Source organism: Electrona antarctica (genome assembly GCF_951216825.1).
Source record: "Electrona antarctica genome assembly, chromosome: 6".
Taxonomy (NCBI): Eukaryota; Metazoa; Chordata; class Actinopteri; order Myctophiformes; family Myctophidae; genus Electrona; species Electrona antarctica.
This window is the reverse complement of record NC_136811.1, coordinates 57,600,917-57,621,249: the sequence shown is the minus strand read 5'-3', so window position 1 is coordinate 57,621,249 and position 20,333 is coordinate 57,600,917. Positions and strand designations below refer to the sequence as shown.

The 20,333-nt window shown below is 42.2% G+C and overlaps 1 protein-coding gene across 1 annotated transcript; it reads left to right on the top strand.

The window, feature by feature from the left end:
• Positions 1–582: 582 nt before the first annotated feature.
• LOC306925418 (uncharacterized protein) lies at positions 583–15,540 on the top strand (the record flags this gene model as incomplete). Its single annotated transcript, XM_079504226.1, has 5 exons — positions 583–701; positions 5,007–5,117; positions 12,774–13,088; positions 15,103–15,141; positions 15,238–15,540. Exons 1-5 carry the CDS (start codon positions 684–686, stop codon positions 15,538–15,540), a joined length of 786 nt encoding a protein of 261 aa, XP_079360352.1. The 5' UTR covers positions 583–683.
• Between the last annotated feature and the right edge of the window lie 4,793 nt (positions 15,541–20,333).

Sequence of the window (20,333 nt, the reverse complement as noted above, 5' to 3'; positions counted from 1 at the left end):
ACCCATTTAAACCTGGAAAGCATCTGTGCCATTTTAGATTTTAGCTAATAATTATATAGATATAGCAACATACGTTTTTCAGAAAACTCTTAGGACAGGAGAACAGTTTTCTTTTGAGAACGGGCGTTCTCAGAAATAGCAGATGTACAAGATCAAAGCGGGTTTACTTCGTGTGGATTTTTGAGTCTTGATGATGGCTTTAAGACATTATTTTGTCAGAGGTTTGTAGACAGTGGCCTTGTGGTTAAGAGTGTCCGCCCTGAAACTGGGAGGTTGGGGTTCGATTCCCGGCCGGGTCATACCGAAGACTGTAAAATGGGACCCAATGCCTCCCTGCTTGGCACTCAGCATCAAAGGGTTGGATTGGGGGGTCAAATCTACTAATCAAATGATTCCCGAGCACGGCACGGCTGCAGCTCAACGCTCCTTGGCTGTGGCTCACTGCTCCAAGAGATGGGTCAAATGCGGAGAACAAATTTCACTGCGGTAACGTGTGTGACAAATCGTATGACTTTGACTTTGACGTGAATACCGTTTGTTTCTTTCTTTGTTTTCAGGTGACATGAAAATGGACGTGAACATGAAGACTTGCATGTCAGCGGACCAGTGCGTCAGCGGCTCCATGAACTTTGGATTCACCAGGACATTTCTGAGCAGCGCCTGTTGTTCCACTGAGCTCTGCAATGTTCTATATTCCCAACGTAAGTCCACTGAGCTCTGCAATGTTCTATATTCCCAACGTAAATCCACTGAGCTCTGCAATGTTCTCTATTCCCAAGGTAAGTCCACTGAGCTCTGCAATGTTCTCTATTCCCAACGTAAATCCACTGAGCTCTGCAATGTTCTCTATTCCCAACGTAAGTCCACTGAGCTCTGCAATGTACTATATTCCAAACGAAACTAAGTAGGCCTACTTTGAATCATCTGCAGTCTTTTAATCCAGACATTTTTAAACTGGTGGGTCGAGGCCCTCTAGTGGACCACGGAGGTGCTGCCCAAATATATAGAGATTTATTCATCGATAAATTCAATTGTTTGTTTTACACATTTGAATTTTGCAATGATCATAGATTTGTCAAAGTGTTGCTTCTAACAAAGCATACTGCACGTGTACATAAGTATTTTAAAATAATATGTTCACAACATAGGTCTGTCAGGAGGAGGATCAAGAAGCAGGCAACCGGATGCAGAGCAGATAACTTCAACTTGTTTATTAAACTAAACCAATGTTCTTCCAGATATAGGGCAAAACAAATGAGGTTTTCAGAATAATACATGCATTCGAACTCACTCGGCATGGGGTCTACGATCAACCAACAGGAACACGATGCAAACACAGGGCTTAAATAGACACAGGATAACAGGACACAGGTGAAACCAAAACACAATCAACACTGGGATAGGCTGGGAGACTAGGTGGAAACACTGACATGTCACCAGGTAGGTTAGACAAGGTAGGCAACAGTAACTAGGTAGACAGGAAACACTAGGGACCATACTACAAAATAAGATACAAAACCAAGGCAACAACAGAGTAACAGACATGCAGGACTAGGCTAATGCATGAGGAGTGAGCAGGCCACTTCTTATCGCCTGACAGGGGGGGGGGGGGGGGGGGGGGTGTTTCCCTGGTAGGATGTATAGCGTGTTTTTCCAAACAGTTCCTTTACCCTCCATCAAGCGTCCTGGCTGACCAGGGGGAGGCAGTATAGAGACCAGGAAATACATCGTTGATGGTTGTTTTAGCATCACCACACAACCAAACCTTATTCTATTTTTGAGGGGCCCTAGACCCTTCTATATACAGCTTTTGTCCCCACACGTCTCACATTTGCCATTGACAATGAAAGGAGAAATCAGGTCATCTGTGCCTCAAATATGACGCAAATTTGTGGCAACACAAACATTAAATGCCATTGACATCAGGGAACATTTACGTCATGTGTAGACGAGCACATCGGCTAACCAATCGCATAAATTCAGTTGTTCATGAGATGATGTATAATGATAAGAGCGCCCCTCACGTCACACGTGGGTGGTTTTTGAGTGGTGCAACCACTCCAAGGAACAGCAATGTCCGTGTTCACCCATGTGTTCATGTCACTATGTACCAAAAGTGGCGCTGTTGTGCCAGAAACAGAGAGAGAGACGCTGCCGGGCTGAGGGCCGGCAGCTGACGGAGTAGGTGGATGGATTATGACAGCTCCGTTCCGCTGCACAGTCGCTCGGTTCGGCACTGCCGGTAAACTGCCGGGTTAACGACCGCGGTGCTGCCGGGAGAAGGGGCGGCATTATGCCGGGGGATTATGTCACTCCACTGCCGCTCCATCTCGGTCCGTTCGGCACTGCCGGTAAAACTGTCGCGAGAAGGGGGCGGCATCTGCCGGGGAAACTGGGGGGGATTATGACACTCGACTGCCGCTCGCTTCCGCGGCGGTGCGTTTGGTCCGACATGCGTTGCGTCGTGCTTGCGGTTAGGGTTACGGTTTGGGGTAGAGTGTTGGACTGATGCCGCCGAGACACACTGTCGCCTGCCGCGGGTGTTCCGCGGCTGATGCCGTTGCCAGAAAATGCACTCGCTATCTCTCGCCAAATAAGCAGACAGAACTCCTCTCTGTGTTTACATGTGACTACAGCTCCCATCAGCCCCTCTCTCTCTCTCTCTCTGTGTTTACATGTGACTACAGCTCCCATCAGCCCCTCTCTCTCTCTCTCTCTCTGTGTTTACATGTGACTACAGCTCCCATCAGCCCCTCTCTCTCTCTCTCTCTCTCTCTGTGTTTACATGTGACTACAGCTCCCATTAGCCCCTCTCTCTCTCTCTGTGTTTACATGTGACTACAGCTCCCATCAGCCCCTCTCTCTCTCTCTCTCTCTCTGGCTGCGTTCGAATTCATTCCCTATGCCCCATATAGTGCACTACTTTGGGGTTCCGCCATTTTGTTATAGTGTCCGAATATGTAGTGAGCATTTTTGCACCCTAATGTAGTGGACTGAAGTATCCCACAATGCACCGGGAATTGTAGGGACCATCCGATGGTCACTACAAAAACACAGCGAAGCAAATCTGCCCTATAATGCATTGCGCAAGCTCGCTCTTGAGCGCACATGCCCGCGTTTGCCTGCACGTGCGCTGCTTCTGCATGCATGCGCTTATTGCGCTCCAACTCAGAAGAGGCAGAAGTTGAACCAGCGAAAGAAATCAACACAAATGTACTTTTTAAACTTTCGTTTCCCCTCTCTTTTCTTCCCTGGCGGATCTCGAAGCTACAGATCTCGAGACAAATGATCTGTGCATTTATTTGCAATTGTTTTGTTTTATTTATTTATAATAAAACAATTCATTTGCAATAGTATTACTAATCTGATTCATTGTATCACCCAGGCCCAGCGCATGACGTTAGGAGAGGAGTTGCTTGCTGTAGAAGGCCTTATATTGTAATAGTTTTTGGATTAAGGTTGGTGAGGTTGTAAAGCTATATGTGCTAAAGTCCAATATATATTTTGTACATGCATGTGAGACACATTAATTGTGTCTCCGAACATGTGTTTTATTAATATGAATTAATTCCTGCCATTCAAAAATATGTTATCTAACATTATTTCATTGAATTGCGCTAAATACATTAAAACTTCATTATGTAGGCAGTAATTTATTGGACTGCTGTTTCTGTTAACGTCCGTATTGTGAGCAGAGCTTGTAGATCGGCTGCTTTTGCCGTATCCCCCCCCCAGGATTAGCGGGGGTTCATAATCATGCTGCTGAAATTTTCACATTGTCAAGGTGGTGCACTGTTTTCATATTGCTGGATAATGGATATAATATTAATTTATTGATAATAATCATAGGCCTATGTTATTTGTGAAACGGCCGGGATGATTTGTTTATTTTTCCTACAGTTCTTTATGAGGCGATCTGAAAAAACCCTATGGGGATTACAATGCAAATAAAAAAGTACATGAACCCGCGGACCTATAGCGCCCTCTATCGATATTGACGTCAGAGTCGGTGCTCCCCATACAGGGAGTATTGTCCGAATTAATCACTATTTGAGTCCACTGAGTCTGGGTCCCCGTATGGGGAGTAGGGAACAACCCTAGCAATTCGAACGCAGCCTCTGTGTTTACATGTGACTACAGCTCCCATCAGCCCCTCTCTCTCTGTGTGTTTACATGTGACTACAGCTCCCATCAGCCCCTCTCTGTGTGTTTACATGTGACTACAGCTCCCATCAGCCCCTCTCTGTGTGTTTACATGTGACTACAGCTCCCATCAGCCCCTCTCTGTGTGTTTACATGTGACTACAGCTCCCATCAGCCCCTCTCTCTCTCTCTCTCTCTCTCTGTGTTTACATGTGACTACAGCTCCCATCAGCCCCTCTCTCTCTCTGTGTTTACATGTGACTACAGCTCCCATCAGCCCCTCTCTCTCTGTGTTTACATGTGACTACAGCTCCCATCAGCCCCTCTCTCTCTGTGTTTACATGTGACTACAGCTCCCATCAGCCCCTCTCTCTCTGTGTTTACATGTGACTACAGCTCCCATCAGCCCCTCTCTCTCTGTGTGTTTACATGTGACTACAGCTCCCATCAGCCCCTCTCTGTGTGTTTACATGTGACTACAGCTCCCATCAGCCCCTCTGTGTGTTTACATGTGACTACAGCTCCCATCAGCCCCTCTGTGTGTTTACATGTGACTACAGCTCCCATCAGCCCCTCTCTCTCTCTCTGTGTTTACATGTGACTACAGCTCCCATCAGCCCCTCTCTCTCTGTGTTTACATGTGACTACAGTTCCCATCAGCCCCTCTCTCTGTGTTTACATGTGACTACAGCTCCCATCAGCCCCTCTCTCTGTGTTTACATGTGACTACAGCTCCCATCAGCCCCTCTCTCTCTGTGTTTACATGTGACTACAGCTCCCATCAGCCCCTCTCTCTCTGTGTGTTTACATGTGACTACAGCTCCCATCAGCCCCTCTCTCTCTGTGTTTACATGTGACTACAGCTCCCATCACCCCCTCTCCCAACGGTAAGAAGTGCTACACCTGTACGGGCAACGAATGCTCCAACGTCCTGTCATGCACGGACGACGAGGACCGCTGCATCTCAGGGAAAGGTAGTTATTTGTTCATGGCAGAGGTTTTCAACCACTTTCATGTCAAGGTCCATTATTTATTCGGCATTTGAGCCACAGAACCACCATTTCATGAGATTTTAGCCTCTCAGACCCAACACATTTTTTGTGTGGTCCACAATTCAATGCTGACTTGATGTGGAAACATAAAGGAGAGATGGGCACCATAGGAGAGATACATTATGTAATGCAACTGTAACTCTTGAGAGTTAAAGGTAAGGGTCCATTTGGTTACCACCTGGAACGCCCTCAAGCACCACTGGTTGAGAACCACTGGTTTATTGCCTTCAGACGAAGTTCTACATCTCCTGTTTTTTCATCTTTTTCCACATCAAGGCCCATTATTTTATTGTGCATCAAATTCACCATTTGTGACCAAACTTGACTGAGGGACTGCCGTTGGATTCTTTTTTGAATTTTGTTTTCATGTCATATGAAAGCAGGGAATCATAGCTTCAAATTGATATGGCTTATAGAGTAATGTCTTGCAGAAAACAGCGAGTTGAAAGGTTTCACTTCTGTGGTCTCTAACGTTACACCTAGCTACATGTTTAAGCATTTATTTCATATTTACATGTCGATTCCAGCTCTGACATTTATTTCAGACATGCTCTAGTAGGTGAAGAGTGACTGGGCTATTAACTCATTTTGGATAAAAAATCTCCTCTGGTGAAAAGCTGGAGGTTGCACGATGGCAGGCTCTCAGTCAAATCTGGTCACATTTGATGAGATGCAGAGCCTCTCAGACCCAAAACCAAAGAATATTTTGTTGTCATTGGATAAGATTTTGTCGGTACAATTTGGAGAGATAACAGGCAAACACTGAGCAAAAATAACAATTCTTCTACATGTTCTAATTGTGTGTAGACTTATTGTAAATTAAGTAATGCAGATGTTTATCAAACGTTTTACTCGTGAGAGTGTAATAATGAAACCATTTCACCGCTCTCAAGAGTTAAAGATCTATACAGTATTAAGGGTCCATTTGGTTACCAATACCAACTCTCCGGCCATTTCGTTGGGGTTGGGGACCACCTGGACCACGACTGGTGGTCCCCGGACCACTGGTTGAAAACCACTGTCTGCTTCAGACCGCTAGCATCTCCTGTTTACCTAAATAGTTGACATTCCTTCGGCCCAGAAGAATGTCCAATGATGCGTTTCTAGACAGTATTAAATACAGGCAGTAATATGTCTGTTTTTTTGTTTATCCCATTCTGGACGGGAACCCCTTTTGTTTTTTTACGCATTATGTTATACTTTAGCCATTGAAAAATAGCAGATCTGCAAGCTCAAGGTCATAGCGATTTTTCAAAAATAGCAGATCTACAAGCTCGTAGCGTGGCACCGAGTGCCGAGTTCCGCAGCCAAATACAGATAATTCTGGCGGTGTTTGTTTGACATGAAAAAGGTTGGGCACCCACTGACACAGAAACATGTTTGATTGATTGAAATATGTATTAACAGTTTGCAGAATTACAGTACATTTCAAGCACAACCTCAATACAAAGACTGTGTAAAAACTGTGAGTGGACGACCCAATAAAGCAATTACACTTATTTACAAGAGGGTCCACCTTGTTCAATTCATCAAATACACATAGAAACATAAGGTTTCTCATAAAACTGTCAGGATTTAGAAGAAGTTTTGTAATTTGTAGAATCATCGTCCTCGGGTCTGAATGGGTTATTCTGCTCCACGCAGTGACAATCAGAGGCCAGGGCATGCTGGTGAAGGGCTGCGCCTCCAGCAGTCTGTGTGTGTCGTCGGAGTCTCACGTCATTCCCGGAGGCATGGAGACTCAAGCCACCTGCTGCGACGGAGACCTGTGCAACCGGGCCGCGAGCACCGCTGGGGTCCCTCTGTGGTTCCTGGTGGTGGTGGCGGCGGCACCGCTGTATCTGGTGTTCAGTTCATAGAGCTGTATCTGGTGTTCAGTTCATAGAGCTGTATCTGGTGTTCAGTTCATAGAGCTGTATCTGGTGTTCAGTTCATAGAGCTGTATCTGGTGTTCAGTTCATAGAGCTGTATCTGGTGTTCAGTTCATAGAGCTGTATCTGGTGTTCAGTTCATAGAGCTGACATCACATAACCATAATGTCCATCTGTTGTTCCTGGTGGTGGTGGTGGCACCACTGTATCTGGTGTTCAGTTCATAGAGCTGACATGCTGCTTTTACGCAAATTCCCACGTTACGTTACCAGTCTGATTCATCAATCTTTTTCTTCCCTGTGAATTTTGACGGATGTCTGCTCGTTTGTGTAAAAGCTGTATTGGTTGCTGTATTTGTTGTGGCCGTTGTTGTCTCTGTTAAACGCAGAGCGACTTCACTGTTTTAGCTGATAACTAAAACTAAAAAATTGTGTCCGTTTTTAAATTTCAATTATCTGTTTTTATTGTATACATTTTTTGCGCGGACATCATGCAGGGAGACTAGCGACCACTTTGTGGAAGCTAATGGGGATAGATAGATAGATAGATAGAGATACTTTATTTGTCCTTTCGGAAATGTGTGTTGTGCCAAGCAGTCATCAGGATACAGAAAACATATACAACAGATCACACAGTACATTGACAATAAAGAAACAATGCCAACAGAAGGCCACCAGTCCAGTCTAGTTCCAAGAGGCATCACATCACATTTTATGCACAGAACTAAGACGGGCCTGCTTGTTCATAAGTCCTATACTTATAACAAACGATCTTGAAGCCCTAGCCCAGGGGTGGCCAACTTTGACGATGGAGAGGGCCACTATATTTCCACACTCACTCCAAAAGGGCCACATTGCATATTACTGTCGTAGCAAAAATAGCCGATCTACAAGCTCAAAACGCATCACAGCGCGACATGTTTTGAGCTTGTAGATCAGCTATTATTGCTATTATTTTAATTGAAAATTGGTATTTTTCAACTGGAATCCTGAAAAGTAGCATTACATTTCATTTCAAATGCCTTTAATTGTATACTTCCCAGTTCATCTGGTTTACACGCAGAGAAACATCCAGTTCATCTGGTTTACACGCAGAGAAACATCCAGTTCATCTGGTTTACACGCAGAGAAACATCCAGTTCATCTGGTTTACACGCAGAGAAACATCCAGTTCATCTGGTTTACACGCAGAGAAACATCCAGTTCATCTGGTTTACACGCAGAGAAACATCCAGTTCATCTGGTTTACACGCAGAGAAACATCCAGTTCATCTGGTTTACACGCAGAGAAACATCCAGTTCATCTGGTTTACACGCAGAGAAACATCCAGTTCATCTGGTTTACACGCAGAGAAACATCCAGTTCATCTGGTTTACACGCAGAGAAACATCCAGTTCATCTGGTTTACACGCAGAGAAACATCCAGTTCATCTGGTTTACACGCAGAGAAACATCCAGTTCATCTGGTTTACACGCAGAGAAACATCCAGTTCATCTGGTTTACACGCAGAGAAACATCCAGTTCATCTGGTTTACACGCAGAGAAACATCCAGTTCATCTGGTTTACACGCAGAGAAACATCCAGTTCATCTGGTTTACACGCAGAGAAACATCCAGTTCATCTGGTTTACACGCAGAGAAACATCCAGTTCATCTGGTTTAACTTTACACGCAGAGAAACATCCAGTTCATCTGGTTTAACTTTACACGCAGAGAAACATCCAGTTCATCTGGTTTACACGCAGAGAAACATCCAGTTCATCTGGTTTAACTTTACACGCAGAGAAACATCCAGTTCATCTGGTTTAACTTTACACGCAGAGAAACATCCAGTTCATCTGGTTTAACTTTACACGCAGAGAAACATCCAGTTCATCTGGTTTAACTTTACACGCAGAGAAACATCCAGTTCATCTGGTTTAACTTTACACGCAGAGAAACATCCAGTTCATCTGGTTTAACTTTACACGCAGAGAAACATCCAGTTCATCTGGTTTAACTTTACACGCAGAGAAACATCCAGTTCATCTGGTTTAACTTTACACGCAGAGAAACATCCAGTTCATCTGGTTTAACTTTACACGCAGAGAAACATCCAGTTCATCTGGTTTAACTTTACACGCAGAGAAACATCCAGTTCATCTGGTTTACACGCAGAGAAACATCCAGTTCATCTGGTTTAACTTTACACGCAGAGAAACATGTGTGGAAACCTATTTCATTCCAGGGCTCTGCAAGAGCACAGTGTTGTTTTTGGCGGCACATTTTGATTTTAGTTTTAGTCATAGTCTCTTGAATAGCTTTCATTTAGTTTTAGTCACATTTTAGTCACCTGGAATGTTTTAGTGTTTAGTCTAGTTTTAGTCGACTAAATATAATAAGATTTTAGTCGACTAAATCTACAATGGACTAAAATGTATTTTTACACTTGCTGAAAATAGCCGATCTACAAGCTCACAACGCGACGCGCTGCGACGCGTTGTGAGCTTGTAGATCGGCTATTTTCAGCATGCAACCAAGTGTAAAATGACTTATACTGGATCTCTTGTCCACTAGTCCCTTCCTAACATTTTAGTCTAGTTTTTATTCTTGACGAAATTGTCGATATATTTAGTCTTAGTCACCATAGCTTAGTTTTCATTTAGTTTCCATTTAGTTTTCGTCAGTGAAAAAAGGTAGTTGACGAACATTTTTCGTCTTAGTTTTAGTCGACGAAAACACTGCAAAGAGCATAGACAACTTTAAGAGTGAGTGTGTTTTTTCCATCTCCGTGTCATTGCCGAGGTCAACTCCGTGTCATTGCCGAGGTCAACTCCGTGTCATTGCCGAGGTCAACTCCGTGTCATTGCCGAGGTCAACTCCGTGTCATTGCCGAGGTCAACTCCGTGTCATTGTCGAGGTCAACTCCGTGTCATTGCCGAGGTCAACTCCGTGTCATTGCCGAGGTCAACTCCGTGTCATTGCCGAGGTCAACTCTGTGTCATTGCCGAGGTCAACTCCGTGTCATTGCCGAGCCAAATCCTACCTCCCCCCACAACAGCTGCAGATGCTTTTATTTCTTCTAGACTTGATTACTGCAACTCCCTGTATATACTGGCATCGACCAGGCCTCACTCAGGCGCCTACAACGAGTGCAGAACGCAGCTGCCCGCCTTCTCACTGGCACTAAACAACGGGACCACATCACTCCAGTTCCCGCCTCCCTCCACTGGCTCCCGGTTAAGTTTAGAATTTATTTTATTTATTTACAATTTGTTCGATCGATTTTTATGTTGTATTTAATTGTTATAATCATTACTATATTTTCTCTTTTTTTTTGTCAACGGTGGTTGGTGCTGGGGTTTGGGGGTAGGTTTTTTTTTTAAATGATGCAAAAATGAGGCACTGATTGCAGTTGGCAGAGAATTTGAATTATGTTTTGTGTGCATTCCCTTTGTATGCCTGTACCTGTGCCTTTCATCCAAAAATGAAATAAAAATGTATTTAAAAAAAAGAAAATAATTTATTTTAAGGTTATTTGATTTGTTTTTAAAACATGTCATGACCTCTCACCCTCCTACCTCTCTGACTTAATTGTGCCCTACGTCCCACTCAGAGCTCTACGGTCTGCGGACCAGCTGCTGCTGGTCGAGCCTACGACCAGCAAGAGAAGTAGGACCGTGCCTTTGCGGCTGCGGGCCCCAGGCTCTGGAACGCACTGCCCTTCACCATCAGATCTGCCCAGTCGATCGGTGTTTTTAAATCCCTACTCAAAACCCATCTGTTCTCCCTTGCTTTTAATTGCACTTGAGTTCCTTTGCTTATTGTATTGCTGCTCTTTGTCAATGTATGTTATTGTTTTATACTTCGTGTGTCCGGCACACTCTTGGTTAGAGTGGGTGACAATATTATCACACGTAAAGATGAAATTACCTACCTAGGTTCCATCCCAGAGGCATTAGAGTGGTTAGTGGTAGGAAATGACCTACCTAGGTTCCATCCCAGAGGCATTAGAGTGGTTAGAGTGGGTGACAATATTATCACACGTAAAGATGAAATGACCTACCTAGGTTCCATCCTCTTGGTTAGAATGGGTGACAATATTATCACACGTAAAGATGAAATTACCTACCTAGGTTCCATCCGAGAGGCAAATCTTTCCGGTGATAAAAAAAGTCAACCAAAGAACTAGATTCCTTTACAGGATCTCCTCACTGGTCAACAAAAACACCTTGAAGACCCTAACAGGAGCCCTCGTACAAGGTTTCTACGACTATGCATGCACCTCTTGGTACCACAGCACCTCTAAGGCCCTTAAAACAAGGCTCCAGACTTCCCAAAACAAACTGGTCAGGGTTCTACTGGGCCTCACCCCCCGAATCCACCTCACCCCTGTCCCCTTTGACAAGCTGGAATGGCTTAGGGTTGACGACAGAGCATCTTGCAATGGGTCTGGTCCACAAGATTCGATACACCATTCGACGATTCGATGTACCTAAATACTAAATACTTCCTTTTGTCAATGAAGTCCACACCCACAACGCCAGAGGGAGTTCAGCAAACCATGTGCAACCCAGATTCAGCACAAACAAGGGACTAAATTATTTTCGCTCCTATCAACGCCCTACCAACAGTCATTAAGGCATGCAAATCCCTTGACTCCTTCAAAACCGCTCTCAAAAGGGCACCTACGGACGGCTGCAATTCAAAACTGAATCCCCCACCCACCCCTGTTCCCCCTCACTGTATATGTTTCTTTTCCCTTTTTACCTCCTTTATGATGAATTCCTGTTCTGTTCTTTGACTAAATAGAAGTGTATATTTGTACATCTCTAAATGTTTTGATGAATTGAACAAGGTGGACCCTCTTGTAAACAAGTTTAATCCTTTATTGGGTTATCCACTCACAGTTAACAGTCTTTGTATTGAGTTGTGCTTGAAATGTACTGTAATTCTGCCAACTGTTTATAAATACTTAAATCAATCAATCAAAAACCAACATTGCCTGATGTTTATGTATAGCTTTAGATCAAGATAAGCTGCAGTTCATGTCATTTATGATGACAGATTTGATTCCACATCACAGATATAAAATAAAGTATGAAAACGTTGAGAACCCTGTGACAGCTAATGGCTGGTAGCACTGGTACGGTGCCTTGGTCCAGGGTTGGTAGCACTGGTACGGTGCCTTGGTCCAGGGTTGGTAGCACTGGTACGGTGCCTTGGTCCAGGGTTGGTAGCACTGGTACAGTGCCTTGGTCCAGGGTTGCCTCAGAATACTACATTTTGATATATTTGGAATGTATCAACGTCACTTTTTTTCCCCCTTTTCCTTTATTTACCCAGGGTAGTAACTGAGTGCTCATTTTCAGCAACGCCCTATGTTGTTTGTCACCACCTTTGTGTATAGTGGGAGCACATGAGCTAGTTTCCAGATACGGGGAAAGCAATTGGTTAAAATAGAGAGATTGAAGATAAGTGTAATGTGTGTTGCAATGAGAGGTGCTGCTGTATTAAGTAGAAAGGCTCTAAGTTATCCACCCACTGCAGTAAGTATTTACAAGAAATGCTCTGATTTCTTGAGAATAGCAGAGACGTCTCTCTGGCTCCCCCTACTGAAGGCATTGCAGACTGTAAGCTACTGTATAAAAGGACAAGCAGTGAGCTGCGGTCCTTATTGGTGATTAAACTTCATAGCCTGTCTTTATACTTCCTCTGTCTCTCCAGACCTACATCAGGACTTCAACACTGCAGCAGGTGATTAAACTTCCTCTGTCTCTCCAGACCTACATCAGGACTTCAACACTGCAGCAGGTGATTAAACTTCCTCTGTCTCTCCAGACCTACATCAGGACTTCAACACTGCAGCAGGTGATTAAACTTCCTCTGTCTCTCCAGACCTACATCAGGACTTCAACACTGCAGCAGGTGATTAAACTTCCTCTGTCTCTCCAGACCTACATCAGGACTTCAACACTGCAGCAGGTGATTAAACTTCCTCTGTCTCTCCAGACCTACATCAGGACTTCAACACTGCAGCAGGTGAGACCCTGAGACCACTTGTCTTTTAGTGCAGAAAGTGTAGCCCTATATTTGTACAGGACTAGTATTACCTTAATTGGAAACTCTGGTGATTTGTACTAATTACAGAGGTTATCTGTTATCTAATATCTCTTGTGAATCGCTCATGTCCAACTGTTTGTCCATGTTGTATGATGCTTTGAATCACCACACATTTTTATTTTTAAGAAGTCCCACTCTTACGTAGACAGCACTAGAATTGCATGTTATGTAGTCATAGCACTTTATAGTATATACTGTATGTATAGTATAGTATGTATAGTATGTATAGTTTATATGTATAGTTTCATTATATAGATATTCCACTGTTACGTTCTTAGCTTACACATGTTTCATGATAACTACTTGTTATGTATGTGATGTATTGCCATGCGTTTTGTTCTTGCTTAATGTAAGTCGCTCTGGATTAAGAGCGTCTGCTAAATGCCTAAATTGTAAATTGTAGCACTACACCTACTCCAATTTACAATTACCAAGGCGTTAGTGGGCAAAACCATTACATATACTAAATTGTTTATAGGGTCAATATAAGTAAATTAATATAGTATAACCCTTCTTCCACAGGAGTAGCTTTTATCCGTAGTTATTTTCACCTATATGCATGATGGTCCATTTCCTGTTGAGAGCAATGTTGAGTTTGTTCTGGGAGAGGTGGACAAAGTAAACACTTTGATTTGAAACCTTTATTTCAGGGGAATCTAATTGAGGTCTCTGTATACAAACAAAGAACATTTACAGCAATGATTTTACATACAGGACACAAACACGGCACAAAAAGATAAATACAAAGACACACATACACCAGAAAGCAGAAACAGAATGAGAATCTTAAAACCACATGAACAAAAAGCAGGTGCATACGCCTTCCTCTAGTGTGAGGTCAGTTAAAAGTATTTTAAAAATAACAAATGAAACGAGGACATCCAGCTACAACTTGTCTTGACAGATATTCCATAGATGTGGAGCATGCACCCTGAAGGCAGTATCTCCCAGTTTAGAAGAGGTTTTTGGTACCTTCAACAAAAGCCCATCTTGAGATCTGGTACCATAACTTGAGGTGTTGGGTTCTAGCAGCGTTGTCAAATACAGGGGTATTTTGCCAAGTAGTGCTTTGTAAGTGAACAGGGTAGCATGTTGTTTCCTTCTAAGAGCCAGTGAAGACCATTCTACTGAGGTGTACAGTGAACAGGGTAGCATGTTGTTTCCTTCTAAGAGCCAGTGAAGACCATTGAGGTGTACAGTGAACAGGGTAGCATGTTGTTTCCATTCTACTGAGGTGTATAGTGAACAGGGTAGCATGTTGTTTCCTTCTAAGAGCCAGTGAAGACCATTGAGGTGTACAGTGAACAGGGTAGCATGTTGTTTCCATTCTACTGAGGTGTATAGTGAACAGGGTAGCATGTTGTTTCATTCTAAGAGACAGTTCTGTAACTTGCTCCTGTAATAAAGCAAAGTGCATTGAGGCCCTCACACTGGGCCAATGGGCCTGAGCACATGCAGTTCACCTTGAGGGCCTGTACAAAAATATTCATATCCATTATGTTAAGCCTAGAATCAAGCCATCCAGAAGCCTGGTGAGTCATAACCATAACACCTTTGATTCTATGAAAAAATGAAAAACGCTAAACAAAGGGTATTTATTAAATGTACGTTTACTCCACTACAATTATTTGAAAACTTTAGTTACTAATTACTTTGTAGGTTTTGATTATTATTACAAAACATACATTAACCACTTCAGCCCTATATATATTTCGGCCATTTGAAAATAGCCGATCTACAAGCTCACAATGCGATGCGAAGCCACTGTGGCCTCAAAGACATGTCTTTTTTTTGTTCTTTTTTTGAGGAGCACAGGGTCAAACTGAGGGGCAGCGACGGCCATGGCCTTCTGAAATTTCTGCCCTGATGTCCACATTCTAATGAAGTCAAACAAATATTACCCTCCTTATCACTTTTGTCTTTCTATTTCCAGTTATCTCTTGTAATCAACGGTCTACATCATGGCACAAATGTAAGTAGATTGACATGAATGGATATGCAAAACAGCACTGCAGTTAAATGAAACATCAGTTAAACTGCATTTGTTGTTGTTGTTGTCGTCTAACAGGTTGTATTGGGTGTAGAGGGAAAACTATCAAAATACAACATTGCCTTCAAGGCAGAGCCAACGATACCTGGCGCAAGAACCCAATATGTGTTAGATCCTGAGAAGAAATACCTGGATGGTGAGAAAGCAGAGGATTCCAAACTCAGGAAGTTTACCATTGGAAAGAAAGATCCCCGGAAGCCAAATAAAACTGTCCTTCTGGTTGGAGCGACAGGAGCAGGGAAGTCTACTTTGATCGATGCCATGCTGAACCACGTAATGGGCGTAGCGTATGAAGACAACGAATTAGTCTTCCCATGCTAATTTGAACACTTTGAGCAGTCTTTAGCCCTTGTTTCCTCTTTGCTTTAATAACGTGTCATTGTGTTTGTTTTCTGCATTATCGAGTACTTTAAAAGCACTATCCTATACTGTACATCTGATGCTACAGCTGTTATTCTCATTCTTATTATTGTGCATGTTGTTTGTGTCTTAATGATTGTTCCGAGTCTCTCCTCTGCAGTGGTCCAGGGTGGCTGCTCTGGGTTTTCTCAACCATTCAAACTCTTCCGTACTAAGAGAACTATAACCACATCCTGCACCCTTTCCCCCCAAAGCAGACCCACCTGTTCCTTATCTTGTATTAATAACGTTAATGTCAAACCTTTCTGCAATGGGTGTACGATTTGCTTTAGTACAACCTCCATCTTGTCACGAGTTGAGCCACTAACAAAGCCACTGAATTATTTGTAACATTTGTATCCCCCTTTATTTTACACTTTAAGTTCATTATGTTTGTAACCTTGTGGAAAAATCTAGTGTTATATCTAAACCTGTATGCGCTGGCTGATCTTTCTGTACATTCTCAAAAAATAAAAAAACAAAAGATACAAAAAAGATATGCTATATTTTAACTACTTTAACGAATTTGAATCAGCTTGAAAAATGTAATGATTACATATTATGTCCAGTCGTTCTACCAGTGAATAAAACTCGCGTCTGATGTTTTCTTTATTGAGCCCCTCCTATACACAGGTTTAATGTTTGTCTTTAGTTATTTCACGGCCCTATTTTATCATTTATATTATAGATTTCTGTCGCCAGATTCACCCTCACTATACAGTATATCTCCCCAGCCAGTTAACTTACAATAATATTGCCCTGTTTTATCCTACATGTATTCGGCCTTGGCAGTTTTGATAGCGGCAATTGGAAGGTGTAAACATAACCACCAACACACTATCAGGAGACAGCTGTAGATTCTTGTTTTTGTAGGGAAAGAGGTTTATCAGGTCATGATGACAACAGCCTTGTAGGGAAAGAGAGGTTTATCAGGTCATGATGACAACATCCTTCATGCTCTCCCGGCCTGAAGCTCCATCCATGTGCTGGACCAATCAGATCTACTCCACGATGGGTGTGGACCGACAACGTGGGACGTTCCACCAATCACAATGGACAGACAACATTGCATCATTTTGCATATAATTGTATTATCCACGGGCAGAAGAGTTACTTCGGAACCCATCGGACACTTGTAAATGTATTATATTGATGTAATTGTACTTCCGAATTAGAACACATTCCTTGTAAAATTGAACTTACTTCACTAAACATTCTAAAACCTTAATTCACTCAGTTTCCTCGTTTTTGCATCTGCGTCTTCAAATTACTTTAAAGGGTTTTTTTGGGAACATTCTAAAATAGTGTACTAAACATTTTCATGAAAGTTATTCCTGCTTAAACGAATTCTAAACGTATTAACTAAAAGGTTCTATAACTATTCTGGGTAAATTACAATGGTAAAGGCTCAATGCCTGGTTTTTATGAGACTGAGTACTGAGTAAGGTATTTTCTACATTTGGCTTGAAAAGCCTGGTCCTTCGATCTTGGGTAAACATTAATTAGTAAGAGAAATCTATGAAAATCTGCGAACTAAATCGTTACCAAGAAATTTCTTCACCAATGTGTTTCTAAAGGTGTCTAATAACATGTACTAAAAGTTTGAAATTCAACTCCCGTGGGAAAATTGAGTTATTAGCATAATATGTGACCATACCCATAACATCCTATATAAGGCAAAAAAGTCCAAATTTCATCATTCTTTAAGTAGCATGTGACATATAAAACTAGGGTGTTTGCATGATTCTGAATCCATTCCAAGCATTAGTTTTGCACAAAAAACACTCCTTGGGAGGAAAACGGCCACACAAACGTGATGAGGTCAGCACATTTGGTCAACTGGATATGACCTAATTTAGCCCAAGGAGTGTTTTTTGTGCAAAACTAATGATTGGAATGGATTCAGAATCATGAAATCACCCTAGTTTCATATGGCACATGCTACTTAAAGAATGATGAAATTTGGACTTTTTTGCCTTATATAGGATGTTATGGGTATGGTCACATATTATGCTAATAACTCAATTTTCCCACGGGAGTTGAATTTCAAACTTTTAGTACATGTTATTAGACACCTTTAGAAACACATTGGTGAAGAAATTTCTTGGTAACGATTTAGTTCCCAGATTGGTCAAATACCTGATAAAATGCCCTTACTAAATATATATATATATTCTAAAATATAAAACTATAAGCATTCTCCTCATGGTGGTCAAAATTTAACTATCAGCGCCCCTCACTTCACACGGGTGTGATGTTTTTAATACTACTCCCTTTTCTGTTATAATAATAGATTGCATTTTTATAGCGCTTTTCTATGCACAGAGTGCTTACTCAAAGCGCTTTACAATAATGGTTCATTCATTCATACATCGGGAGGTGAAGCGGCGAACAGTCGACGCCAGCGTCCTCACTTCCCACATTCACACACCAATGGTGGCAATTAACCACCGCATGGAAGCAATTAGGGGTTCAGTCATTAAATCACCTGAAATCATCTCAGATGATTTTTTACATCTGAAACATTTTCTAAATATGAATTTAAGCACATGCTACTTGTGTCTGATTTGACTTCAGTCATGCTAGTGCAGAGCTGGGAGAAGGTGTAGTGGTAAGCATGTCTCCGTCTTCTGGGGTCATCAGGGGTCATCGTCATGTGGCTTGTGGTGGACATTTTTTGCCACAGACATACTGTACAAAATGAGTGGACAGTAATAATTGCGAACGCAGTGATTGCGAACGCAGTGAGCATTTACTATGAGACCCAGCAGATCACGTCTGTGTGTGTGTGTCACGCTGTAACACCACCCGCCCACCACCAGAGGGCGCAGCTGTACACTTAAAAAAAAACGTAAAAAGGAAAAACGCACACAAAAAACCTAACTTAAAAAAAAAAACTTAAAAAGGAAAAACACACACAAAAAAAACTTAAACAAAACTTTAAAAAAACAAAACCTAAAAAAGAAACACGCACGCACGCACACATACACTAAAAAAAAACTTGAAAAAACATTTAATTTAAAAAGTACGTAATTTATTCTAATTGTTGTTATTGCAATTTACGAGCTGCGTTCGCTTCCCGCGTTTGCGCGTCTTACTTGTAATATTGTCAGAAACACATAAAGAGCGATAGCTCTGCATGACCATTTCAGGTCTGCAACCAGTTATGGTGGTCCTTGCAAATACAACCTTTGAGAATCACTTGAGATCGAGCTTACTAGTTGGACTCTGTTTGGGTCCGTTTACTGACATATTGATGACCCCTGCTGGCCATCATCAGGACAGCAGCACATTTCTGTGCCTGACCACATGGTGAAGACCACACAAAGAAAAAGTTTCCTACCTTTGTTTTAATTATTACAAAGCGTTTTCAAAACTAAAAAAAGTTATGAATTACAAAAAAAATAAATCAAAATGTCTTAAAAATGTAAGCGATTCCATGAATTAGAAAACAAATGTTTAAGTAGTGAACAACGTGTGAACGTGTAGATCTGCTATTTTCACTAGTTTGGGTCCTGGGGAGACATGGAATTCCTCCTTTGAGCTAAAACGTTGGGGAACCACCTTAATGAACATAATGTTAAATAATGCAAGGTTTAATTCAGTGGAACCACCTTAATGAACATAATGTTAAATAATGCAAGGTTTAATTCAGTGGGCGTAAATCCTACCCTTATCCTACCCCCTTAGATAGCACTTTTTAGACTTAGATAGCATTTGAAACAGACTTATAGCATGTCATGTAGACAGCACAATAATTGCATTGTATATAGTCATAGCACATCATAGTAGCCTACATATGTATAGCATAGTATAGTATATATGTATAGTTAATATGTATAGTGTCATTATATAGATATGTTCTAGTTACGTTCTTAGCTTATGCATGTTTCTTGATAAATGCATTTTATATATGTGATGTATTCCCATACTTTTGTTCCTGCCTAATGTAAGTCGCTCTGGATTAAGAGCGTCTGCTAAATGCCTAAATTGTAAATTGTAAATGGTAAAGTTAAGCAAGCTAACCCTTTATGAGCATTAACCAATGAAAGATTTGAACCACTTATCCTACATGTATTCGGCCTTGGCAGTTTTGATAGCGGCTCTTGGAAGGTGTAAACATAACCACCAACACACTATCAGGAGTTATGAGCATTAACCAATGAAAGATTTGAACCACTTAAACCCCAGCATACCTATTCACCAACAATAGCCGATCTACAAACCCGCATCACGTCACAACGTGATGCATTGCGAGCTTGTAGATCTGCAATTTTTGGTTAAGAGACTTGGTCGTGGTGTACTGTGTAAACTGAAAAAGAATGCATCATGTACAGCGCAAGTAGTGGCGGATCTACTAAAGGCAAGGGCAGGTAGCCGCCTCCCATGGCTACGTATCTGCCTGCGTCGCAGCGTGTCTGGAGGGGTTTGAGTCTTTTCACACTCTGGTGTGAAATGCCCCCCCATTCACAGTGACGACGTATAAACAACACCACACACACGTCCCGAGTCCCGACCTCATTCTTCATTTGATTGTTGAGAAAGCAGAGCAGACTAGCAGAGACACAGCAATAGCACCGGAGAAAGAAAAAAGTTTGCAAACTTATTTTAGACGCGAGGAACCGGTGCGGTAGGGTATAGGCTACCACCACGCCCACGGCACTGCTTACATCGGCTGAACGGCATCAATCACACCAGCCCCGCTCACCACCACC